The sequence below is a fragment of the Schistocerca nitens genome, chromosome 3 (genome assembly GCF_023898315.1).
Source record: "Schistocerca nitens isolate TAMUIC-IGC-003100 chromosome 3, iqSchNite1.1, whole genome shotgun sequence".
NCBI classification, from domain to species: Eukaryota; Metazoa; Arthropoda; class Insecta; order Orthoptera; family Acrididae; genus Schistocerca; species Schistocerca nitens.
In genome coordinates this window covers 363,378,140-363,400,132 of record NC_064616.1, presented here as the reverse complement: position 1 = coordinate 363,400,132, position 21,993 = coordinate 363,378,140, and the positions used below count along the sequence as shown (strand labels likewise).

The 21,993-nt window shown below is 42.0% G+C and overlaps 1 protein-coding gene across 1 annotated transcript in view; it reads right to left on the bottom strand.

Annotated features, from left to right (window-relative positions):
- Positions 1-5,220, bottom strand: part of LOC126248311 (8-oxo-dGDP phosphatase NUDT18) — a 157,896-nt gene extending 152,676 nt beyond the window's left edge. Inside the window, exon 1 of the mRNA XM_049949185.1 lies at positions 4,897-5,220. Coding sequence (XP_049805142.1) covers positions 4,897-5,002 — 106 coding nt within the window. The 5' untranslated portion in view covers positions 5,003-5,220. The remainder of the gene's footprint in view (positions 1-4,896) is intronic.
- Positions 5,221-21,993: the final 16,773 nt, after the last annotated feature.

The window sequence follows — 21,993 nt, the reverse complement described above, 5'->3', positions numbered from 1 at the left end:
ATGCATGGGGGCAGCAGAGGAACAATTCCTGCTCTGTGTAGACTGTTGTAGGGGGATATTGTGCAACTTTCTGAAACAACGCAGTCGTCATACCTATGCTTTGTGCTTCATATTGGGCAATGAAACTCTATGTGAGCAATGAGCTTTATTTTCTAACTGTTGTAGGTAGAATCCACAATGAACCAGGAACTATTTTGCATACTTTAGCAGAAGCAGTCCAAATACAGCATAGCATAACAAAACAGAAGTGGTCAACAGCTAGTCTACTAAAGTACTACTGCATGACAAGGTTGGCAGTGATCTGAGACAAAACATTAAGAGGTCCAGATCATCTACAAACACATGTGCCCCCCCCCCCAAATCTCTCTCTCTCTCTCTCTCTCTCTCTCTCTCTCTCTCTCACACACACACACACACACACACACACACACACACACACACACACACACACACACACACCATTATTATACATTCAGCAATTCCTCTATGGGCTAGGAACTGTCAATCAGACGATTTCAGTTTGTGTTTCCATTATTTTTTTATCATCACTAGGTGGAGATATGCATGGCTCAACACCATACTCCTTTGTGTCACATACTAATGCTGAGTGAAGGGCAAGGTATTTCTCTTGTTTATGAATGTTGCTGTCATTTTGCAACTGTCACTGATTGACAATAAACTTTGCAATACCATAAATACACTGCAAGACTTATTTTCAGTGTTTCCAATTATTTACAGAGTCATTTACCAAGTGATTCTAAAGGTGACACCATTTATTCTCATTATTACACGCTTCTGTACAACAAACACTGTCTTCTTCACTGATGGGTTATCCCAGAATATGATTCCATATAGACATGTGTGGGGGGGGGGGGGGGGGGGGAGGTAAGACAACCCACCACATTTTCACCTCCCTCTCACAGTAGTCGTAATCTACAGAGCTTAAACATGTAAGAGGCTAGGTTTTAAATAAAATAAAAAGAAATAGTATTAAATGCTTTAGCATGTAGTTCTAACACCAGATTCGCTTTCATATTGTCCTCTAACGACCAGAAAATATTGTAACAGCGACAGATACAATGATGAACATAAAAAGAACTTAGCGTACATGGTTCTGAGCATTTTATAATTTGTGATATATCACTCCTACACTATTCATTGCGGTATTGTGGAGAAAAGTTCTAAACGAGATATCAGCTGAATAGAAGTGCCCTTAAGAAGACAATCTGAACCCTCATCTTTACTGCCCAGGGTTAGCAAATATAGTCTTCTGTTCTTACATATTAATATACAGTCTTTAAGAAAGACGTTGGAAGAATTGCAGTACTGATTAGAAACTTCCAACTGTGGCATACTTAGTGTAAATGAGCACTGGCTATATTCATCAGAAATTGACCTCAATATTCCATTTGGTTACTCCTTAGCTAGTAGTTACTGCAGATCAACAATTGGTCATGGGGGTGTTGCAATATATATTAAGAATGTACTAAATCTACAATACTTCATTACTGATGTCACAGACCTGTGTATAGACACCATCTTTGAGGCTGTAGTTGTACATATACCTAAACATAATATTATTGTTGCATCTGTATATCGCACACCATCTTCTGGTGAATATGAATTCATGGTGAATTTCAAAAAAACTGTTAGTCTTACAAGTATCTTAATTTTTGGTGATATTAATATGGATATCAGGGTACAGAGTCATGTCATATTGGAATTCTTGGATAGCCTAAGAGCTTTTGATTGCTATTGTCTAAATGATAAGCCTACAAGATATAATGCATGCTTAGACAATATAATAAGTAATATCCATGAAAATAATGTTGAAATTGGAGTAGTCAAGTTAGGCCTAGCTGACCATGATGGCCTATGGATTACAGTTTCAGTCAGCATTCCAGATGAACAACACAAAACTGTTAGACCTATGAATGAATGCAACATAAGAGTTTAGAACTAGATTAAGGTCAGTTAACTGGAATGACATCTTATACAAAGATATGTGTGTGAGTAACACAAGCAAATTATTTATAAAGGTAATTGCAAGAATATTTGATGAGTTTTGTCCCAGATTAGTAAAAAGACAGAATAACAACCAAGCTCACAAACCACAGAGACTGAATAATTGGTTTACACCATACCTCAACAGCATCAGGATTATGCTTCTTATGTTTAAGGACAGATCTCATAACAGCAACGAGTACAAAGAGATGTACATTAGAATAAGAAAAATTTATAGATCTGAAATAAGTTTGGCAAAACGTAGGGCGAATGATAACTATATTCTTAAATCCAGAAACAGCTGTAAAGCTGCCTGGGAAGTAATTGAAAGTGAAATAAATAGACCAACAACTCAACTAGCTATACCCATAGCCCCAGATATCTTAAACTCACACTTTGTTAATTTCAGTTTACAACAAGATTTGTCTCCCCTCAACGCCATGCTTGATGCTAAAACTCTTTTAGGTTCAAATAAGTATGTAGTCCATAAATTCTGCTGGGCAACAGTAACTGAAAATGATGTTAGCAAAGCAATTGGCAAACTAAGTAGTTCCAGAGCAGAAGACTTCTATGGTCTGTCAAACTTTGTCATAAAGAAGATATCAAGTGATCTTCTGCCCCCCTCTAACCACTCTCATTAACCGTATATTACAGCAAGAGATTTTCCCCGACTGTTTGAAAATAGCAGTAATTATTCCCATATTTAAGAAAGGAGATAAATCAAATCCAAGTAACTATCACCCTATCTCATTAATCCCAATAATATCTAAAATAATCGAAGACTGTGTTCACCAACAAATTAATCACTATTTTGAGAGGAATAATTTGTTAAGTAACTCAGAGTATGGATTCAGGTCTAAACTATCCACAGTTAAAGCAGTTGAAAATATTGTTAGTGATATATATGATGGCTTTGAAAATAAATTAATCTCCTGTGCTACTCTTCTAGACCTGAGTAAAGCATTTGACACTGTATCTCATAGTACTTTGATCATGAAATTAAGACACTACAGCATGGAAGAGGACACCCTGAAATTATTAGAATCCTACTTAAGCAACAGAGTACAATTTGTTAGTGTAAATGGGCAGCTGTCAAACCCACAAACAATAAAAAGAGGTGTGCCACAGGGCTCCATACTTGGGCCCTTCCTGTTTGTAGTGTATGTTAACGATATGCCACAGTATTTACCCTGTAAAACAGCCCTCTATGCAGACGATACAACTTTTATCAATTCAGGACAGATTCTTGAATCTGTATGAGAAAAAAATAATATAATATTTGAAAAATCGGTTCATTGGTTTAGTGCAAACTCCCTATTCATAAATGAAACAAAAACTGAGGAAATATTCTTTAATTTGAAGGTATCAAACAAAGAGAATAAGTCCGTTAAACTGCTAGGAATGATGATTGACCAGAAACTTAGCTGGGATAAACGTATCACATGTCTGTTCTAAACTTGCACGTGTTATGTTCCTACTTTAAAAGTTTAGGAGTAATGTCAGCCAAAACTTACTGCTGCATTCATATTTTGCTTATATCCACCCCCATCTTACATATGGTATTCTGCTCTGGGGAAATTCTCCCAATTCAATATCAATTTTAAGATGGCAAAAAAAAGCTCTTCTATGTATAGTGGGTTTATCTCCTAGGGATACATGCAGGGAACATTTTAAAAAACTTAACATCGTGACAGTTACTTGTTTGTACATCTATTATTGCTTACTACATGTAAAAGAAAACATAGCTCAATATCCCCTTAGGTCATCTGTCCACACCCACAATACAAGACGAAACCACACAATTGATCTGCCATATTCTAGACTGTCTTAAGATACATAATAGTTATAAATATGTAGGCCTCGAACTGTTTAATATGCTCCCTAAAATTGTGCAAACAGTATCTAAAAGTAAATTTAAGACAACATTGGGTCAATGGCTCAAAGGTAAAGCATTTTACTCGGTTGATGAATTTAAAGATTGTAATATGGCAGATTTGCTGTTTTAACATAGAGAAAGGTACCTCTGCCTGTAGTAGGACCTAAATTTGTATCAATAGCTTAGGATAATGACAGTGTTATCAACATGTATATGATAATGACAGTGTCATCAAAATGAATACCCCCTGCTTAATATAAATCTGTATAATCTTTTCCTTTTTATTGTAAAATTAATAATATATAAAATTCCAAATGTGTGCTATTGTACTACACTAAGTTTCATTTGATTTATATATACATTGTTATGAGAATATAACCATCTTTATACTGTAATTGAACTTACTGACGAAGCCCATTGTATAAGAAAATACTGAACGGCTAATAAAGATTCTTATTCTTAAAAAGATTCTTATTCTTATGCTTAAAAAAAACGGCAGATAACAATGAAAACATTAAAAATAGTTGACAGGGTGTTGCTTGAAACAATGTAATGGAAACCATGGTCTCCATCCACAAACAAGATTAAGCTAAACTTGTGTGTGTGTGTGTGTGTGTGTGTGTGTGTGTGTGTGTGTGTGTGGAGGGGGGGGGGGTCTAGAATTGGCTTTCCTGGTTCAGGCTGAGTGATGCTACATATTTCGTACTGCAATGCCATACGAACTAAGTTCTCCGAAGCTTAGAGGCATTACACTATTGCTCGAAAATCAGACCACAACTGCACAGTGAATGTGACTTTTTTCCGAGACAATGTTAATATCGTCACCATTCACCTCACTTGAACCACAAAAACATTCGGTAAATACACACAGCGATCTAAACATAATAATCCTACACCTGTTTCACATCAAGGAAGTAATGGCTATTCGGTTCTCTCCCATTCTTAACATTTCCTGGCATTTTATTACGCTAACTCATGAAATTTGCAAAATCACAAAACATGACAGGCACACCTACCACTTGCTTCGTTTTGTTCCTCCAATGTAAAATCGCAATAATCTTGAGTTTCATCCGCCGCGAGTCCGTTTAATATAGCCGAAATTGTGTCTTCTATTCGATCCATACTTAATTTCACACTAAGTACTGTTATAAAAAGGACAGCCGTGGCACATCAAATACAGTAAACACTGTGCACCCGTTACTTAACCTTTACTGCTGCCTACATCATCACCAACCATTACCATAGGAAACGCATCAAGCTTCTTCGGAACGCCGTGTTTTCACAGGCAACGAAAACTTGCGCATGCAGTCGCAAACCAACACACCGCCAGTCAACTGGCCTGCTGGCATAAAAGTCTGCGGACCCACACACAACGCTCTATCTGCGCAGACAGATCGTAGGGGGTCGACAGGAGATTTTTACAGGTATGATATGTGCGCAAGCCTGTACGATGAAGGTTTGAGCAGAACTGCTCATATTTGTGCGCCCAAATCACATCAGTCAAGGCAAATCGTAGCGTGTGTAAAGGGGTGCGAAACATGTTTCAGGCATCTGTTTGTTCAGTCTAGTGTTTCTCTTCTTTGCATACACAGTAAAAACTAAATTCGTTGCTATGGATCAGTCCTTTAGGGAGTTCATTGGTGCATTTACTGGAATACATTAGAGTCACACAAGTCTGTGGATAGGTAAGATCACGGATTACATCGATCAAGAAAGCAGCTGCTTATTGTTCGTTAACAGAGAAAAGAGCAATTAACCCTTTCGCAAACCGAAAATTGGTATTTTTTTAAGTCGTTGGAAACACAACCAAAATTATTATTTATTCAATACTGCTTGGTCCATAATCTATCGTGCAGCGTAGATAACATACACTCCTGGAAATTGAAATAAGAACACCGTGAATTCATTGTCCCAGGAAGGGGAAACTTTATTGACACACTCCTGGGGTCAGATACATCACATGATCACACTGACAGAACCACAGGCACATAGACACAGGCAACAGAGCATGCACAATGTCGGCACTAGTACAGTGTATATCCACCTTTCGCAGCAATGCAGGCTGCTATTCTCCCATGGAGACGATCGTAGAGATGCTGGATGTAGTCCTGTGGAACGGCTTGCCATGCCATTTCCACCTGGCGCCTCAGTTGGACCAGCGTTCGTGCTGGACGTGCAGACCGCGTGAGACGACGCTTCATCCAGTCCCAAACATGCTCAATGGGGGACAGATCCGGAGATCTTGCTGGCCAGGGTAGTTGACTTACACCTTCTAGAGCACGTTGGGTGGCACGGGATACATGCGGACATGCATTGTCCTGTTGGAACAGCAAGTTCCCTTGCCGGTCTAGGAATGGTAGAACGATGGGTTCGATGACGGTTTGGATGTACCGTGCACTATTCAGTGTCCCCTCGACGATCACCAGTGGTGTACGGCCAGTGTAGGAGATCGCTCCCCACACCATGATGCCGGGTGTTGGCCCTGTGTGCCTCGGTCGTATGCAGTCCTGATTGTGGCGCTCACCTGCACGGCGCCAAACACGCATACGACCATCATTGGCACCAAGGCAGAAGCGACTCTCATCGCTGAAGACGACACGTCTCCATTCGTCCCTCCATTCACGCCTGTCGCGACACCACTGGAGGCGGGCTGCACGATGTTGGGGCGTGAGCGGAAGACGGCCTAACGGTGTGCGGGACCGTAGCCCAGCTTCATGGAGACGGTTGCGAATGGTCCTCGCCGATACCCCAGGAGCAACAGTGTCCCTAATTTGCTGGGAAGTGGCGGTGCGGTCCCCTACGGCACTGCGTAGGATCCTACGGTCTTGGCGTGCATCCGTGCGTCGCTGCGGTCCGGTCCCAGGTCGACGGGCACGTGCACCTTCCGCCGACCACTGGCGACAACATCGATGTACTGTGGAGACCTCACGCCCCACGTGTTGAGCAATTCGGCGGTACGTCCACCCGGCCTCCCGCATGCCCACTATACGCCCTCGCTCAAAGTCCGTCAACTGCACATACGGTTCACGTCCACGCTGTCGCGGCATGCTACCAGTGTTAAAGACTGCGATGGAGCTCCGTATGCCACGGCAAACTGGCTGACACTGACGGCGGCGGTGCACAAATGCTGCGCAGCTAGCGCCATTCGACGGCCAACACCGCGGTTCGTGGTGTGTCCGCTGTGGCGTGTGTGTGATCATTGCTTGTACAGCCCTCTCGCAGTGTCCGGAGCAAGTATGGTGGGTCTGACACACCGGTGTCAATGTGTTCTTTTTTCCATTTCCAGGAGTGTAATTTAAAAAAAGAAATTTGCAGAGGTGTGAGATCAGAATATTGTGTTAAGTTTATAAAGGAACATCTTGCAGCAGTCTCTTCAGAGACATCGGGGTTCTTATACTTGTGTGTCAATACATTTAGTCCCTAATGGACTATGTGGTTGATAACAACTATGAATTAAAGATATATTGTACAGTTCACTACCACAATATCGTATATTAAACATTTCAGTACGGTAGACTACGAATTCCGAATGGAATTTTATATTTTGGTGCAAAACCCATAACAGGTTGCTTGTAGACTTCTTGTAGGGAACTGAAAATCCTGTATACTCCTAAACAAAGTAAAGATACTTCATTGGTCAATCCTATGATTTATTAGAATATACAGGATGTTCGGAAATTCCCGTTACAAACTTTTAGGACTTGTAGAGGGGAGCGCAGACACAATATTTTTGAATAACATGTCCGGAGACGTACCGCTTCCTTTCTACGACGGTTTCGGTTGAGATGTTTAACTCATCCACTTCTGCGTGAGGAAGTGAATTGGGAGCGACGCCGTACAGTTATTGGGTAACAATTCGAAAGGAAATACAACGTGACATCATTTATCACTTAAGCATATTTGTTTGTAGTAACACTTAAACATTATACGTTATGTACGTACTGTATGATGGGTTCTTTTTTGTTTTGGAATAATGTAAACACGTAATGTTTAAGTGTTAATACAACAAAGTGTGCTTAAGTGATAAATGGATGTTTCGTTATGTTTGTTTTCGAATTGTTACCTAATAATTGTACTGCACCACGTCTAATTCAATTCTTCAAGCAGAATTGGATGAGTTAAATATCTGAATTGAAACCGTCGTAGAACTAAATGGCACTTTTCCGGACATGGGTTGTTATTCAAAATATTATGTACTCACTGCCGTCTACAAGGCCTAGAAGTTTTTAACGGGAATTTCCTAACATCCTGTATGGACGTTTAAAAATTTAGGAAATAGCTGTAACTTGTCGCAATTGATAGTTTAAATAACTGAGGTACTTCACTTATTGTCATTAAATTCTTCTTCAGAACAGCATGTATAACAGGTGTTATTTCGCTCAATGCTTGTTTGGACATTCCTGTAGGAAACCATGTCTTTTGCATTTCTGCCTGTTACCAGGAATCACAACGTCGCTGTCAGTCGTTCTTGTGGTGAACTTACCCTCCTCGTGCCATTATTTTGCAGTGTTACATAAGGAGCTGCGAGCGTATATGGATATTTTTACGTCTCCATGTGAATTCCGAAATAATTTCGTCAGTCGTCAGGTTTGCCGTGTAACGTGTGAAGTTAATATGAGGAAACTGCCGTCGCTTAAGAAGCTGCTGTCTAAGCCATTTAGAGCGTTCCTACCATCCTTAGCTCTGTGTCCGCCCCCAGTAGCTGAGTGGTCAGCGCGACAGATGTCATTCCTAAGGGCCCGGGGTCGGAGATTTTCTCCGCTCAGGGCCTGCGTGTTGTGTTGTCCTAATCATCATCATCTCATCCTCATCGACGCACAAGTTGCCGAAGTGGCGTCAAATCGAAAGACTTGCACCCGGCGAACGGTCTACCCGATGTGGGGCCCTAGTCACACGACATTTATTTTGTTAGCGCTGTGTTAATATTTTTTTAACACTATATAGTTCCGAACACAGACCACAGTAGAATTTCCTGCCCTATAAGTAAGTTTCTATCATTAAAAAAAATACACGATGCACCTGAAGTGCACACCTCTGCAGCAGTGCCCAAATATACACGTTGGAACTGCGACGTTCACGTCGACCGATTACACGGGATATTAGGTTCGTTCGAACAAAGGTATCACGACCGATGGAACCGTTTTCGAACTGGTTTCACGGCCTGGATCCGCGCTTGCGCAATAGACGGCAATAATGCGAGCAACTGGAAGCAGAAAATCTGATTTCTTGTAAACTCCTTCATTAGAATTAAACCTTTGAGAGCTCTAGGTTCCTATTTATCAAGTAATAATTGTCATACGTAGTTATCATAGAATTATATTATTACTGATCTGAATTACAGCCTCAACTGTTCGTTTTGTATTGACATTTATTTCTGCATGGAAATTTTATCTAAATTTAGGTTTACTCAGCGTTTTGCATATGGAGAAAGCAGTTGTCTTTGGAGCTATTGGTCTGGCAGTATCTGTAATCCCAAAGATTTTGACAGACCGATGATGACGAAAAGCCAGACATTGTTGGTTCCGATCCTGGCTAGGAAGAAACGACGGTGGCAGGGAGACGTACACTGAGGTGACAAAAGTCATCGGCCGGCCGCTGTGGATGAGCGGTACTAAGCACTTCAGTCCAGAACCGCGCTGCTGCTACGGTCTTAGGTTCGAATCCTGCCTCAGGCATGAATGTGTGTGATGTCCTTATTTTAGTTAGGTTTAAGTAGTTCTAAGTTCTAGGGAACTGATGATCTCAGATGTTAAGTCCCATAGTGCTTAGAGCCATTTGAACCATTTGAACAAAAGTCACCGGATACATTTATTGTGTCAGACCTCCTTTTTCCCAGCGTAGTGCAGCAACTCGACATGGCATGGACTCATCAAGTCGATGGAAGTCCCCTGCAGAGATATTGAGCCATGCTGCATGTCTACCTGTTCACAACTGCGAAAGTGTTACCGGTGCAGGATTTTGTGTACGAACTCACCTCTGGATAATGTCCTATAAATGTTCGATGGGATTCATGTTGGGCGATCTGGGTGGCCAAACCATTCGCTCGAATTGTCCGCATTGTTCTTTAAACCAATTGCAAACAGCTGTGGCCCAGTGACATGACGCAGGGTCATCCATAAATATTCCATCGTTGTTTGGACGATGTGGCGCAGACGAATAGCGAAATTCTGCTTGACCCGCTGAAGTGTCGGAACATCAACGCTGTCGATGACCTCCTGAATGGCTGTTTTGAGCTAAGCAATGGTTTGGGGTTATTGCAGTATGCCTTGTCTTTAATACTGCACCACAAAAAGGAGTCGCATGTGTTCAGATCCGGAGAATATGGCGGCCAATCGAGGCCCATGCCAGTGGTACCTGGGTACCCAAGAGTCAAAATGCGATCCTCAAGTGCTCCTCCAGGACATCAGACACTCTTCTGCTTCGATAGGGTCGACCTTCGTCTTGCATGAACCACATCTGATGGAAATCAGTGTCACTTTGGACAATGGGGATGAAGTCATCTTCCAAAACCTTCAAGATCGTTAGGTAGTCAACGTGCCATCAAGGAATATCGCACCGATTATTTCGTGACTTGACATTGTACATCACACAGTCAGTCATCTGTCGAGGGTCGAGAGACTTCTCGATCGCGAAATGCGAATTCTCAGTCCCCCAAATGCGCCAATTTTGCTTATTGACGAACCCATCCAAATGAAAGTGGGCTTCGTCGCTAAACCAAACCATAATGCGCATACTAATTCCTATCATGCCCCGCGGTCAACCGTGCATTTTGAACGTCCTAACGCAAACCATTCAGAAGTTATTACGATTTTATTTCATATTGTTCAATAATTGTAATCCTGCATAAGCGGAATCTCGCCGACTCTCAACAGTTTCATCTTGCTAGCGTGCTGAAATATAGCAAAGAATGTAATCAAATCAAATGGGAACTTTCCCCAATTTAGGAGTTACGTATACAAATCGAAAATAACACTTCGCGAAACTATATGCATATTTAGTCAGAAATAAACGATTGCTAAGGTACCTTAATATGATACAGCGGTTCGAGAGGATCATACAGGATAGCACCTGCATTAGGACTCTTAATGATTGCTTGGTCCATTCCAGTAAGGACAATGAACGCTTTGCGCAATTAACTTGTATTAATAAGAAAGTCTGCTGACAAAAAATATTGGTTTTGTTTAATTACTGTATTTATTAAAATTCGCTCACTGAAAAAGCTGAAGTTCGCAGCTAGCCACAGAAGTCAGCTATAAAGACACCACTAAACGATCAAACAATTTGTCAAAGTGTACTATGCTGACCAAGCATTTGACTGTGTACGGTGCTATTCGACGTGTTTGTCAAGCAGAGATCGTGTTTGCGAAAAATTTGATTCACCGAAAATTTGACAAGATGACGGACGTTGTTTTTGTCGACGTTTCGTCACAAATGTTTCGCGAAAATAATTTTTATACAATTTATGTCACTGTATCGTAAGTTTCCTTAACCATGGAAATTACTATCAAGGAGAAAAACAGAAACAAAACAGCACTGATCAATACCAAAATGATGGAGGTATGACATTTCTCAGGCTTATATTACGGAGGAAGAGGTCAAGAAATATAAACATTTTGCGCATAACATACAAGCGGGAGTGCAATAAAATAAAAGCAATCGAAGTTCCCCGGTTCTTCCATGGACGATGTGCGCTATATTTTAATGAACTGTCGTTAAATGGCCAAGTGGAAGATAATAAATTTTCGTATACTTGTCTTCTTTCTCAATGTGAGGGAGAAATAACTCTAAACAAATTATTAAACACTTCACTGTCCATTCGCAGAAAATTGATTTAATCATCGGATTCTGAGAGTAATATTTCCTTTAAAAGATTTTCATGGGTAAACCTCTCATTTTAAGCATTGCTTGCACCAGCGTCTTGTTCTCTTCTTCTTCTTTAAACACAGCGCCAAAATCAATGCCAGAACTGCTTTGTCTGAATTTGTGGTCATTCCCACTACAGTCAAAACACTCACGAACACGAACAGCGTCTGCTTAGAAGTAGTGAGGTTAAACAGACAAACTTTGTACGTGTACAGGCTTGACTGACAAATCCACAGCTAGACAAGGGTGCATTTGATAAACATGTTTGGTCGTTTATGGGAGCCTTAACAGTACCCCATAAACAATAACAAACAGAAAGCATACGCAGAATATCCCTTATGCACCTGCGCGCATTATTGACATCTAGTGCGCATGCACGGATGCACAGGAGTTTAGAATTGGTGTATTTCCGCGCAAGGAAATGCGAACTATACGCGACTGGGAGGTAATGACAGTGGTACGTAAAGTGCCCTCCGCCACACACCGTTGGGTGGCTTGCAGAGTGTAAATGTAGATGTAGATGTAGAAGGATAATGCGTTAATTCTCTAGTGCCACCTGCCCTTGTGCTAGATGACCGTCGCGCTAGACCAGTACAGTTCGTGGTAGATCGTCGTCCCTTACCTGTCTCGAACTGAAATTGTTGTGTAAGGCTTCGTACACAGTGGTAAAGGAAACGTTAGCTACAAAGTGGTGCAGCAACTGTCGTCGTAGGAAAACTGGACAGGAGCAGAAATGATCAGCGAACAGGTTGACACAGGTTGTATTTCTCCAAGCAAAAGAAGACACATTACAAAATGCAGCAAGAATTACAGGGCAGCTCATCAGCGTCAACAGAGAAGGGTCTTGTTGTACTAAGCATGAACTATGGTGTTGTAGCCACAACTAGATGGCATCTATGTAGCGTCATGTGGTGAAGTGGCTCTGAGCACAGGTTGATTGAGAGGCTGCCACTGGCCATCCTATATTGCAGCGGCAGAGGGCGCTCGTAGCACAGAGCCACTGGGGGGTGTAGCTCAGCAGGCACGCACCGCTGGGTACGCCATATCATTCCCGACTGATATCGGTGTCAAATGGGAACTTACCATTTTATTACGAAATGTGACATGCCAGTGGGGTGGTATCGGTATGTTATACCACATACCTCCCCGTCAAACCTCCTCACCAGATTCGTGGAGTGTAGACGAGCAAACGATGAAAGGGAGGAAGGCTAGATGCAGATGGTAAAGAGGAGACAGAAGCTGAAACTGAGATCAGTGCCAAGTTACTGCCCACGCTTCAGCATACACCGTGATGTCGCATGGTTCCACTAGCCGAAAAATTGGGGCAGTGGGCGCATACCCACATCCAGAAATGGAGCAGCATACGACAATGTACCTGTGGCGGCATGTGGGACAGCTGCCAGGAGGTGGGGTCCAACCCCAGATGACATTGGCTGACGAGACAGCGACGACCATGATAGTGCATGAAGTACCATCGGCTCCGGTACTTGAAGCGATGGCGCGGGGCCTGTGAGAGCCAGATGCAGTGAGGGCTCCTGCTGTCAGGGACGCACAGAATCTGAAAGCACTGAGCCTGTAGCAGGATCACGCAATTCATATGGACAAATTTGAAACTGGTGGCGTCTCAGCAATCCTTTTGGTCCCTGTAGGAGAAATGTAGAAAATCCAACACATAGTACAATGGCGCCTTGTTCCCAGTGCCCCTGTCCGCCAAATAATCTGCAAAAGACAGAAACGTTAGTGCGATATTTTGCCTGTGTGGCTGGGCTGGGCGCCGCCCATTGTGGCAGGTGCAGCAACTGAAGCAACGTCCAATGGTGCCATCCATGTAACAACTCCGCCGGCGATGGTCCATTGTGTGACTGGGAGTGGTAGGAAGACAAGAAGAGCATCAGAGCTCGATCCCGTGTGCAGGAACTTTGTCCATCTGTTGCTTAAATGTTCACACAAAGTGTTCAGCTTCGTCATTGGATTGCGGGTGGAATGGTGCACTAACGGTGTGCTTGATGCTGGAGACTCGACGACCACAAACTGAGATCTGTTGTCAGTCACAATCACTTCAGGCAAACACTCGAGAAAGAAGATCTACGACAGTGCCTGGATTGTGGAACAGGCCGTAGTAGAGTGCACAGGAACCATGACAGAAAATTTGCTGAAAGCGTCAATGACGTTGAGCCAACATGTACTCCAGTAAGGATCCGCAAAATCCAAGTGTAAATGTAGCCAAGTTGCTTGAGGTTTGGGCCATTCAAAGAACTGCTGAGGTTTGGCTGACTGATGTTCGGTATAGGCTGGGCACTAAGAAGTCAACTGTGCAATTTGCACATCCACACCGTGCCCAGTGCAATGACTTCACAGCAACTGCTTGGTGCAAATGATGTCCCAGTGACCTTTGTGTAGAGCACAAAGTACCCCAGGCTAGAGGGCCTGGGTAACCACTTCATCTATGAATCCGTTGGCTGAACATAGCCAACAGGTGCGGATGTAGTGCAACAGAATCTGCAAATCAGGATCCACTGCTGTGGCCTTGGCAACTTTCCGGTGATTAAGGGGAAAGCTGCACAAATCATATAATGTCTGGTGCATCAATGTAGGTACAAGAAGCAGAGGACTCGTCGAATGCAGGACCTGGACGAACAGGGAGGTGAGAAAGAGCATCTGCCTTCGCACACTTTGAAGTGGGCCGATCAGAATCTCATAGTGGTAAGCTGACAAAAGAAGGGACCACCGTTGCAGCTTCTGTGCTGTGGGAGTTGGGACTGAGGAGCTAAACAAAAATTGCAGAGGTTTATGGTCAGTCACCAAGTAAAATTTTCTGCTGGAAAGGTACTGGTGAAATTTAGTGACTCCATAGACAATGGAGAGAGCTTCCATTTCAATTTGCGAATAATTACATTGAGCTTCGTTGAACAACTTCGAAGCAAAGACAATCGACCTGTCAGCAAAACCAAGTTTATGTGATGATACTGCACCAATGCTGTAAGAGGAAACATTCACAGCCAACACCACAGATTTGGGTGGATCAAAATGAACAAGTCACCGATTGAACAAGTAAATTGTGGAAAAAAATTGACACTCTTGCGACCAAACAAAAGGCACACTATTCTTGTGTAAGCGGTGCAAGGGAGCCGCTATCTGCGTGGTGTTCGAAATAAACCCTGATGTAGTACGTGAGCTTCCCTAACACAGAATGCAATTCCCGCACATTACGTGGGGGTGGAAGATCACAGATAGCAAGCAAATGAGAGTGGAATGAGTGAACAGCCTGGCTATAAATGACATGTTCTAAGTACTAAAGTTCGGTTTGAAAAAAACACACATTTGTCTCCATTACGCTTGAGAACAGATGCTAATAACACTTGAAACAGAGTAGTAGTAGTAGTAGTAGTAGTAGTAGTAGTAGTAGCTAGCTTTATTCATCCATAGATCTCTTTTTAGAAGGATATAGGACATGTCAAAGCATTTACAAATTTAGATCAAATTAAAATAAGCTAATTCGTATACACATATATTTACAGGCTTCTAGTAAGAGACAATCATTAGATTTACTCCTGGTATACAAAACTTTTTTTTACAAATAACTTATTAAATAATGTAATGCCACATTGTTCACTCATATCTCACTATCAGTCACTGCACACACTATACACACATTGTTTCATAACCTCTCACTACACACACACACACACACACACACACACACACACACACACACACACTAGTGATCTCTGGGCCATTTTCTGTACCGCAACTTCCCATTTGATATCCTGAAAAACTGAGTCAGTATCCCTCCATAATGAGTGAGATGTTGAGCTCAGAAAGAGGAAGAGGTGTCAGTATTGTGCTATGCGTAGCTTGGGGTAAGTATTTCTAGAAAGGAAAGAAAGAAAGAAAAAACATAAAGTGAAAGTGTTATGTGGAATGTTGGATATTTTATAATCACTATTATTATTATTTATTTGTATAACATTTTTTATCAAACTCCTTACTCTGTTTTAGCTAAGTAATCCTTCAATGTATAAAATGTATTGCATAACAGATACTTTTTAGCTGCCTTTTTAAATAAGTGTATTTTGGAAATTTTTGGCAAATTTTGCAAAGATGACCTGAGACGACAACGTCATCTAAATAATTCGAGCAAAAAGGAACTTTTCAGTCACCCGCTCCAGAAAGCGCTGCAATATGGCAGGTGCAGGGGCACTGCCAAACGGCAGTCTCAAAAATCGAAAGAGTCCCAGATGAGCATTAATGGCAAAGCCCTATTGAGACTGCTTATCCAGAGGTATTGGCAAGTAAGCGCCGCTCAAGTCAATTTTAGAAAACTAACGCCTGGCATCCGATTAGTCCATCAATTCTTCCGGGCGCGGCATTTGCCCATTTGAGGATGCTCAGTTTTCTTAAAATCAGCGTACAACCAGAGTGTGCCGGACGGTTTTTTAGAATAGTAATAGGGGACGCCCAATGACTGGCTGTAACGCGTGCTATGTTTCAGTGTCCCACATAGCAGTAATTTCCTGAGCAACTTGTTCTCGAAGAGCGCGAGGAACAGGACGAATTCTAACAAAAAGTGGTTGTGTATTGTCCTTCATTGTGACATGGACAACAAAATTATTGCCTTTGCCTAAACCCTCAGAAAACAAATCCTGAAATTCTGCTCATAATATAGTAACACTGTCCCTAGAATCAAAGGAAGAAACAGAAAGTGCATTCTCCTCAAAGCTTCACCCAAACAAATCAAAAGAGTCTAGACCAAAAGTGTTATCATTGTCACGGAAGGTAAGCACGATACATAAAAAGTTTGTTGTCCTGACTTCCGCGAGCCCGCAGATTGTACATGTCCCCGTTTGCCGCAAAAAAGCAAGTCCCTTCACTCGAGGAGCAAGATCGGCTAGCATGTGCCGTATTACAGTTCGGACATGATCTCACACCTTGTGCCGGACGCGACACGTCTTTGTGAAGCGTTGTGGCTGTTGCCGGCCGGGCGCGCTGTTTGTGAGCCGGCTGTGAGGCCTGTTTCTCGCAGCTATCTAGAGCATAAGCAGGCATTACCCAAAAACTGTCTTTTACACTTTCACAGAAATCTCAATAGTTATGAATATGCAGAACCTGTTGCAAGAAAAGGCCTGGGTATTTAAGAATCTGTTTCCGAATTCGAAAGTCAGCGACACTGTGCATGATGGCATCACGAATCATTACATCACTCTAGTATTTCTTACAGTCACATTTGAATCTACAGTCTAGTAAGGCCTTGCAAATCAGTAACGTGCTGACAGTACGTCTGGCTTTGTTGCTTACGCAAACCTAAGGATTTGTAAATAGCAGCCATCACTTGTACCCTGTCATCATAATACTTTGTAAGCGCCCGTAACAGTTCCTCATATTTCAAATGTTCTGGGGGTGAAAAGTGAAAAAGTTTGGCGCACAATCTATAAACAGTCATACCTGCCTGGCCAAGAAACGAAACTAGTTTTTTTTTTTCTTTATTGTATTTCGGGGGCGGCGGGCTGGCAGTAGTGTAAAATGTCGCTGTGCAGCCTACAGATAAAGTTAAAAAAACATAATGAGGAGACATAACAACAAGAAGAGGTGATAAAACGGTGACTTTTTAAAACTGGGACCTGACAAAAAAGTTGTGAAGAAAACATAAAAAAAATAGACAGGCACAATTAAGAAAAACATGGCGACAGTCTGGTTTCTGTTCGCAGCACTTTAAAAAGGGGGACGCACAACACTGAACACTCACGGAAAACACTGCACTATAGAGTACGAAGGCATATGAGTATTTGGGGGGGGGGGGGCGGACCCGGACAGATGAGGGTGGGGGGAAAAACGGTGGGAACCGATGGGAGAAGAGAGCACAGAAAAGGTGGGGGGAGCAGGGCGGACGCGAGGAAGGAGTGGGGAAGACAGTGGAAGCGAAAGAAAAAAGGGGAGAGAACGGAGTGAAGGAGTGGGTAGGTGGGAAAAAATAGGGTGAAAGGGGGGGGGGGGACAAAAATGTTTGGCAGTACCACGTGTATGATGCGCTGCGATGTCCGCGTTGAACTGTGCGAGGTATTCATTCCAGTCTTCCTTCGCCTCGTCATACTCGCGTGTGGGCGTTGGCACTGCCATTGGTTCCGGCGTCGTTTTCGAAATCATCTGTGCCGTCATGAAGCGATTCATCACTTACAAGCAGTTGCGCCATTTTTTGACTCTCAAACTGAATATCCTGAGTTAGGTCAACGACAGGTGGCGCAGCAGGCGATTGGAGCATGGTAGTCAGTTTGAACTAAGCAATGCACGAACACACCAACACCAACACCAACACAAAATAGCACAGAAAGAAAGGAGGTGCGAAAGTAGCAACCTCAGAACCAAGAAAATAAACAGCACAACCAAAACAAACATATCGTACATACAGTACGTGCCCACAACCTATAAAAGCAACCAAAAAGACGACAATAAAGTAAGAAGTCAACAAAACTTTAGAGCGGCGCCTATACTGCTGCCAGTCCGCCCCATATGGGGCATTGAAATACAATAAAGGAAAAAAAAAAAACTTGAGGACTGCCACGGAAAGGTGCGTTGATGTTGCCAACTGTGAGACGCCGGCGACAAAATGTTATTTAATGAACATTTCTTCATCAACTTATGTTCTCATTTATACACAGTGTGTTAGTTCTGTTGTGTTAGTGCAAAAACTAAATAATTTTTCGCTTTCAGATACCTGACCTCACTTGTGAAACAACACTCAATGGGAAAAATATCCAAGTCATCATGGAACATTTGCAATTTTCCTCGAAAGCAAAGTATACTAATAAAATAAAGATTAAGGATACATCAAAGAATGAAATCCACCACAATTAATCGAATGTGGCGAAAATAGGTTAACTTCCAGTGTTCGCAGAGGACGATAGTGTCAAAATTTAATCTACATCTGCATCATACTCCTCAAGCCACATAATGATGTGTTGTGGAGGGTGCTTCCAGTACCACTAACTGATCCCCCCTTCCCTGTTCCAATCGCGAGTAGTGCGTCGGAAGAATGATTGCCAGCAAGCCCTTGTATCAGCTCTAATTTCTAAAATTTTCTCTTCGTAATCATTTTGCGAAATGTATGTGGGGTGAAGTAATATGTTTTCCGACTCTTACCGGAAAGTGTTCTCTTGAAATTTCAATAGCAAACCTCTTTGTGACACACACTGCCGCTCTTGGAACGTCTGCCATTAAAATTTGTTGAGCATCTCTAGCGCCAACTGAACAAATCGGTGACAAAATGCGCCGTTCTATCAGACCTACCTGGTAAGAATCCAGGACTGCTGAACAGTATTCAAGAATGGTCGAATAAGTGTCATATAAGCCACTTCCTTCGTGAATGAGCTACATTCCTTAAGCTTCATCCTATGAATCTCAGTCTGGCATCTGCTTCTCATACTATTGTTTATGTGGTCATTCCGCTTAAGGTCGCTCTGGATAGTTACTCCTAGATATTTTATGGTAGATACTGTTTGCAGTAGTCTTTCATGAATAGCGTAGTTGTACAGTGGTGGGTTTATTTTCCTATGTACGCGCAATATGTTACACTTATTCACGTTCAGCTTCAACTGCCGGGGCTTGCATCACTCATCAATCTTTTGCAGGTCACTCTGCAAATTGATACTGTCTTCTGGCATTGCTACTTTTCTATAGAAAACCGCATCGTCTGTGAACAGTATTAAAGGGCTTCTGACGCTTTCTACTAAATCATTTATATACATCATAAACAGTAATGGTCCCATCAAATTTCCTTGGGGTACTCCGGAAAGACCTTTACATATGTTGATTTTGTTCCATTAAGGGCGACTGCTCGAAGTAATTTTCAGACAATACATTCAAAACAAGGTCACATGAATTCCTGTCTATGGAACCAGTTTTGATAGCATAACTCTCCCAATATATATAGCTAATAAGTTGAAGTCATCCCCCATTACAACAACATGGTTAGGAGGAAAATTAGTAACGATATTCTGAGAGTTATCTCTGAAGCCCTCTGCCAGAACAGTTTCTAACCCTGGAGATCTATAAAAACATCCGATTATCATTTTTCACCGAGCTTTTGTGCTTAACTTTACCCAGATTAATCAGTGATTACCTGGCTAGGTACTGTCGAGTTTCTTACTGCAATAAATACACCACCAATAATCTGGGCTAACCTACCTTTACGATAAATATTCCAATCTGAACTAAGATTTCGTTGTTATTCACTTCCGGTTTCAACCAACTTCCTGTTCGCAGTACTATCTGGGAATTATAACCTTCGATAAGCGATACTAATTTTAGTATCTTTCTTCCCCAGAAACCTTGAACTGGCGTGAAATGATGCGACATTGACGTCCTGTGAGGATGCCATCATTTGAAATGCCTTGTGGAATGTTTTGACGTGATATAACGACCAATTTTCCTTAAAAGATAATGACAAACTGCTACCATGTATTAAAGCCAATACGCACTGTTTCTTCATGTTACATCACATCAAAGCATTGTACAAAGCATTTCAAATGACGACATTCATTCAGGCCGTCAACGGGCTGTCACGTCACTTCACGTCAAGTCAAGATTTTTCGGGAAGGAAGTTCTGACGTTGTCGTCCTCTGCTAAAATCGGAAGTTAATATTTTTTTCTTTGTGTGTTCTTCCACAAGCGTTGTCAGCTATCTGAAAGCGAAAAATTATTTAGATGTTACAACAACAGAACAGAGCTGCCACCTACAGGATGTTTCTGTAAGAGCGTACAAAAATGTAACAGCTCATAGAGAATGCTCCACTGAACAATTTGAGGTAGGAAGAATGCTCCACTGAACAATTCGATGTAGGGAACCTGGGGTCTGAGAAGCCAGGTTAAGGAGATATGGAAGTAAACTTGTTCATCGCTTTGTCTAGCGTTAATGTTTTCCAGGTTATTTACAACTAACATGCGTACAAGTTTACCCGTACTGTCCTGTTAATTTACATGTACTTTCTTTATTTCCTGCAAGGAAACAAGGAGGACGGGCCTGATTACCAGGAAGTCACGATGCAGCTTTTGTTTACTTTACTTGTCCACAAGGTGGCTCTGTTGTATTGTACAATTTATTTACATTGTCCCATGACAGAATGTGCTATTAATCGACGACAGAGCCATTCATTACTCAGTGCTATTCAGAGACGTACATTACAGTACGATGGAACTGTACTGGTACAGTATTTCCTGGTCGCTGGACTGGAAGGTGAGGTCCTATTCCAGGGCCTGCGAGGTGACCTTACCTGAATCTCCTTGGTTATTTCCTATGGGAATTTCTGAAGTCACTTGTTTGTGTGATCCCACTGGATACGGAGATGGAATTAGTTGCCAGAACTGTAGCTGCCTGTGATGTGATTCGAAGTACACTAGGGATATTTATCAGGGTGCGTCAGAATCTTGTTCGTCAATGTCATGCTTGCATTGAGGTTGATGGCCGTCAGTTCCAGCACATTTCGTAAGATACACTACAAATGGTACGTTTATTGTGTCAATGATGGTATTTGCAATTAACTAATGCAAACAAAAAGTACACAGTTATTCCTATTATCTCCTTAAGCTGGCTTCTCCGACGCCAGGTTCCCTACCTGAAATTGTTCAGTGGAATATCCTCTATGTCCTATTAAATTTTTGCACACAATCACAGAAACACCCTGTATACTGTGTATAAATAAGCACATAAGCTGATGAAGAAATGTTCGTTAAATACATTAAATAGCATTTTAAGTGAAAAAGTCAGCCCTAATGAAGGAGAAAAATACAGGTGTTTATGACGTTATTAGTTGCGTAAGAAAAAAAAGACGTAAAGGATAAGGTAAACAGGCTCTATTTATTCCTTTATAAATATTATTTGATACGTATATATTTTCACTAGCAAATAAATGATGGGGTTTTGAAATGTTGGTTCCCTTTTCAGCACTTTACCAAACAAAACCGACCGAGAACATACGTTATGAAGTCTGATTTGACCATTAATGAAGTCTATCGCTGTTAGTTTCTTAATTCCGGTACCACACTCCGACTTTTTTAATCCCAGATACACAGTTTGGTACTGGGCTTAAGCAAATAGATGTGACGTGACATGACGCCCCACCGCTGAGGTGATGGTCACGTGACGTGATGTTCCATTGACATTTACTGTGAACCGGCCTTTAAAAGTACGAGGCACAAAAGCGTTTGTAATGTTATCACACAATCGCTTAATTCAACGGAATTTCGGTATCTGCTTCCTC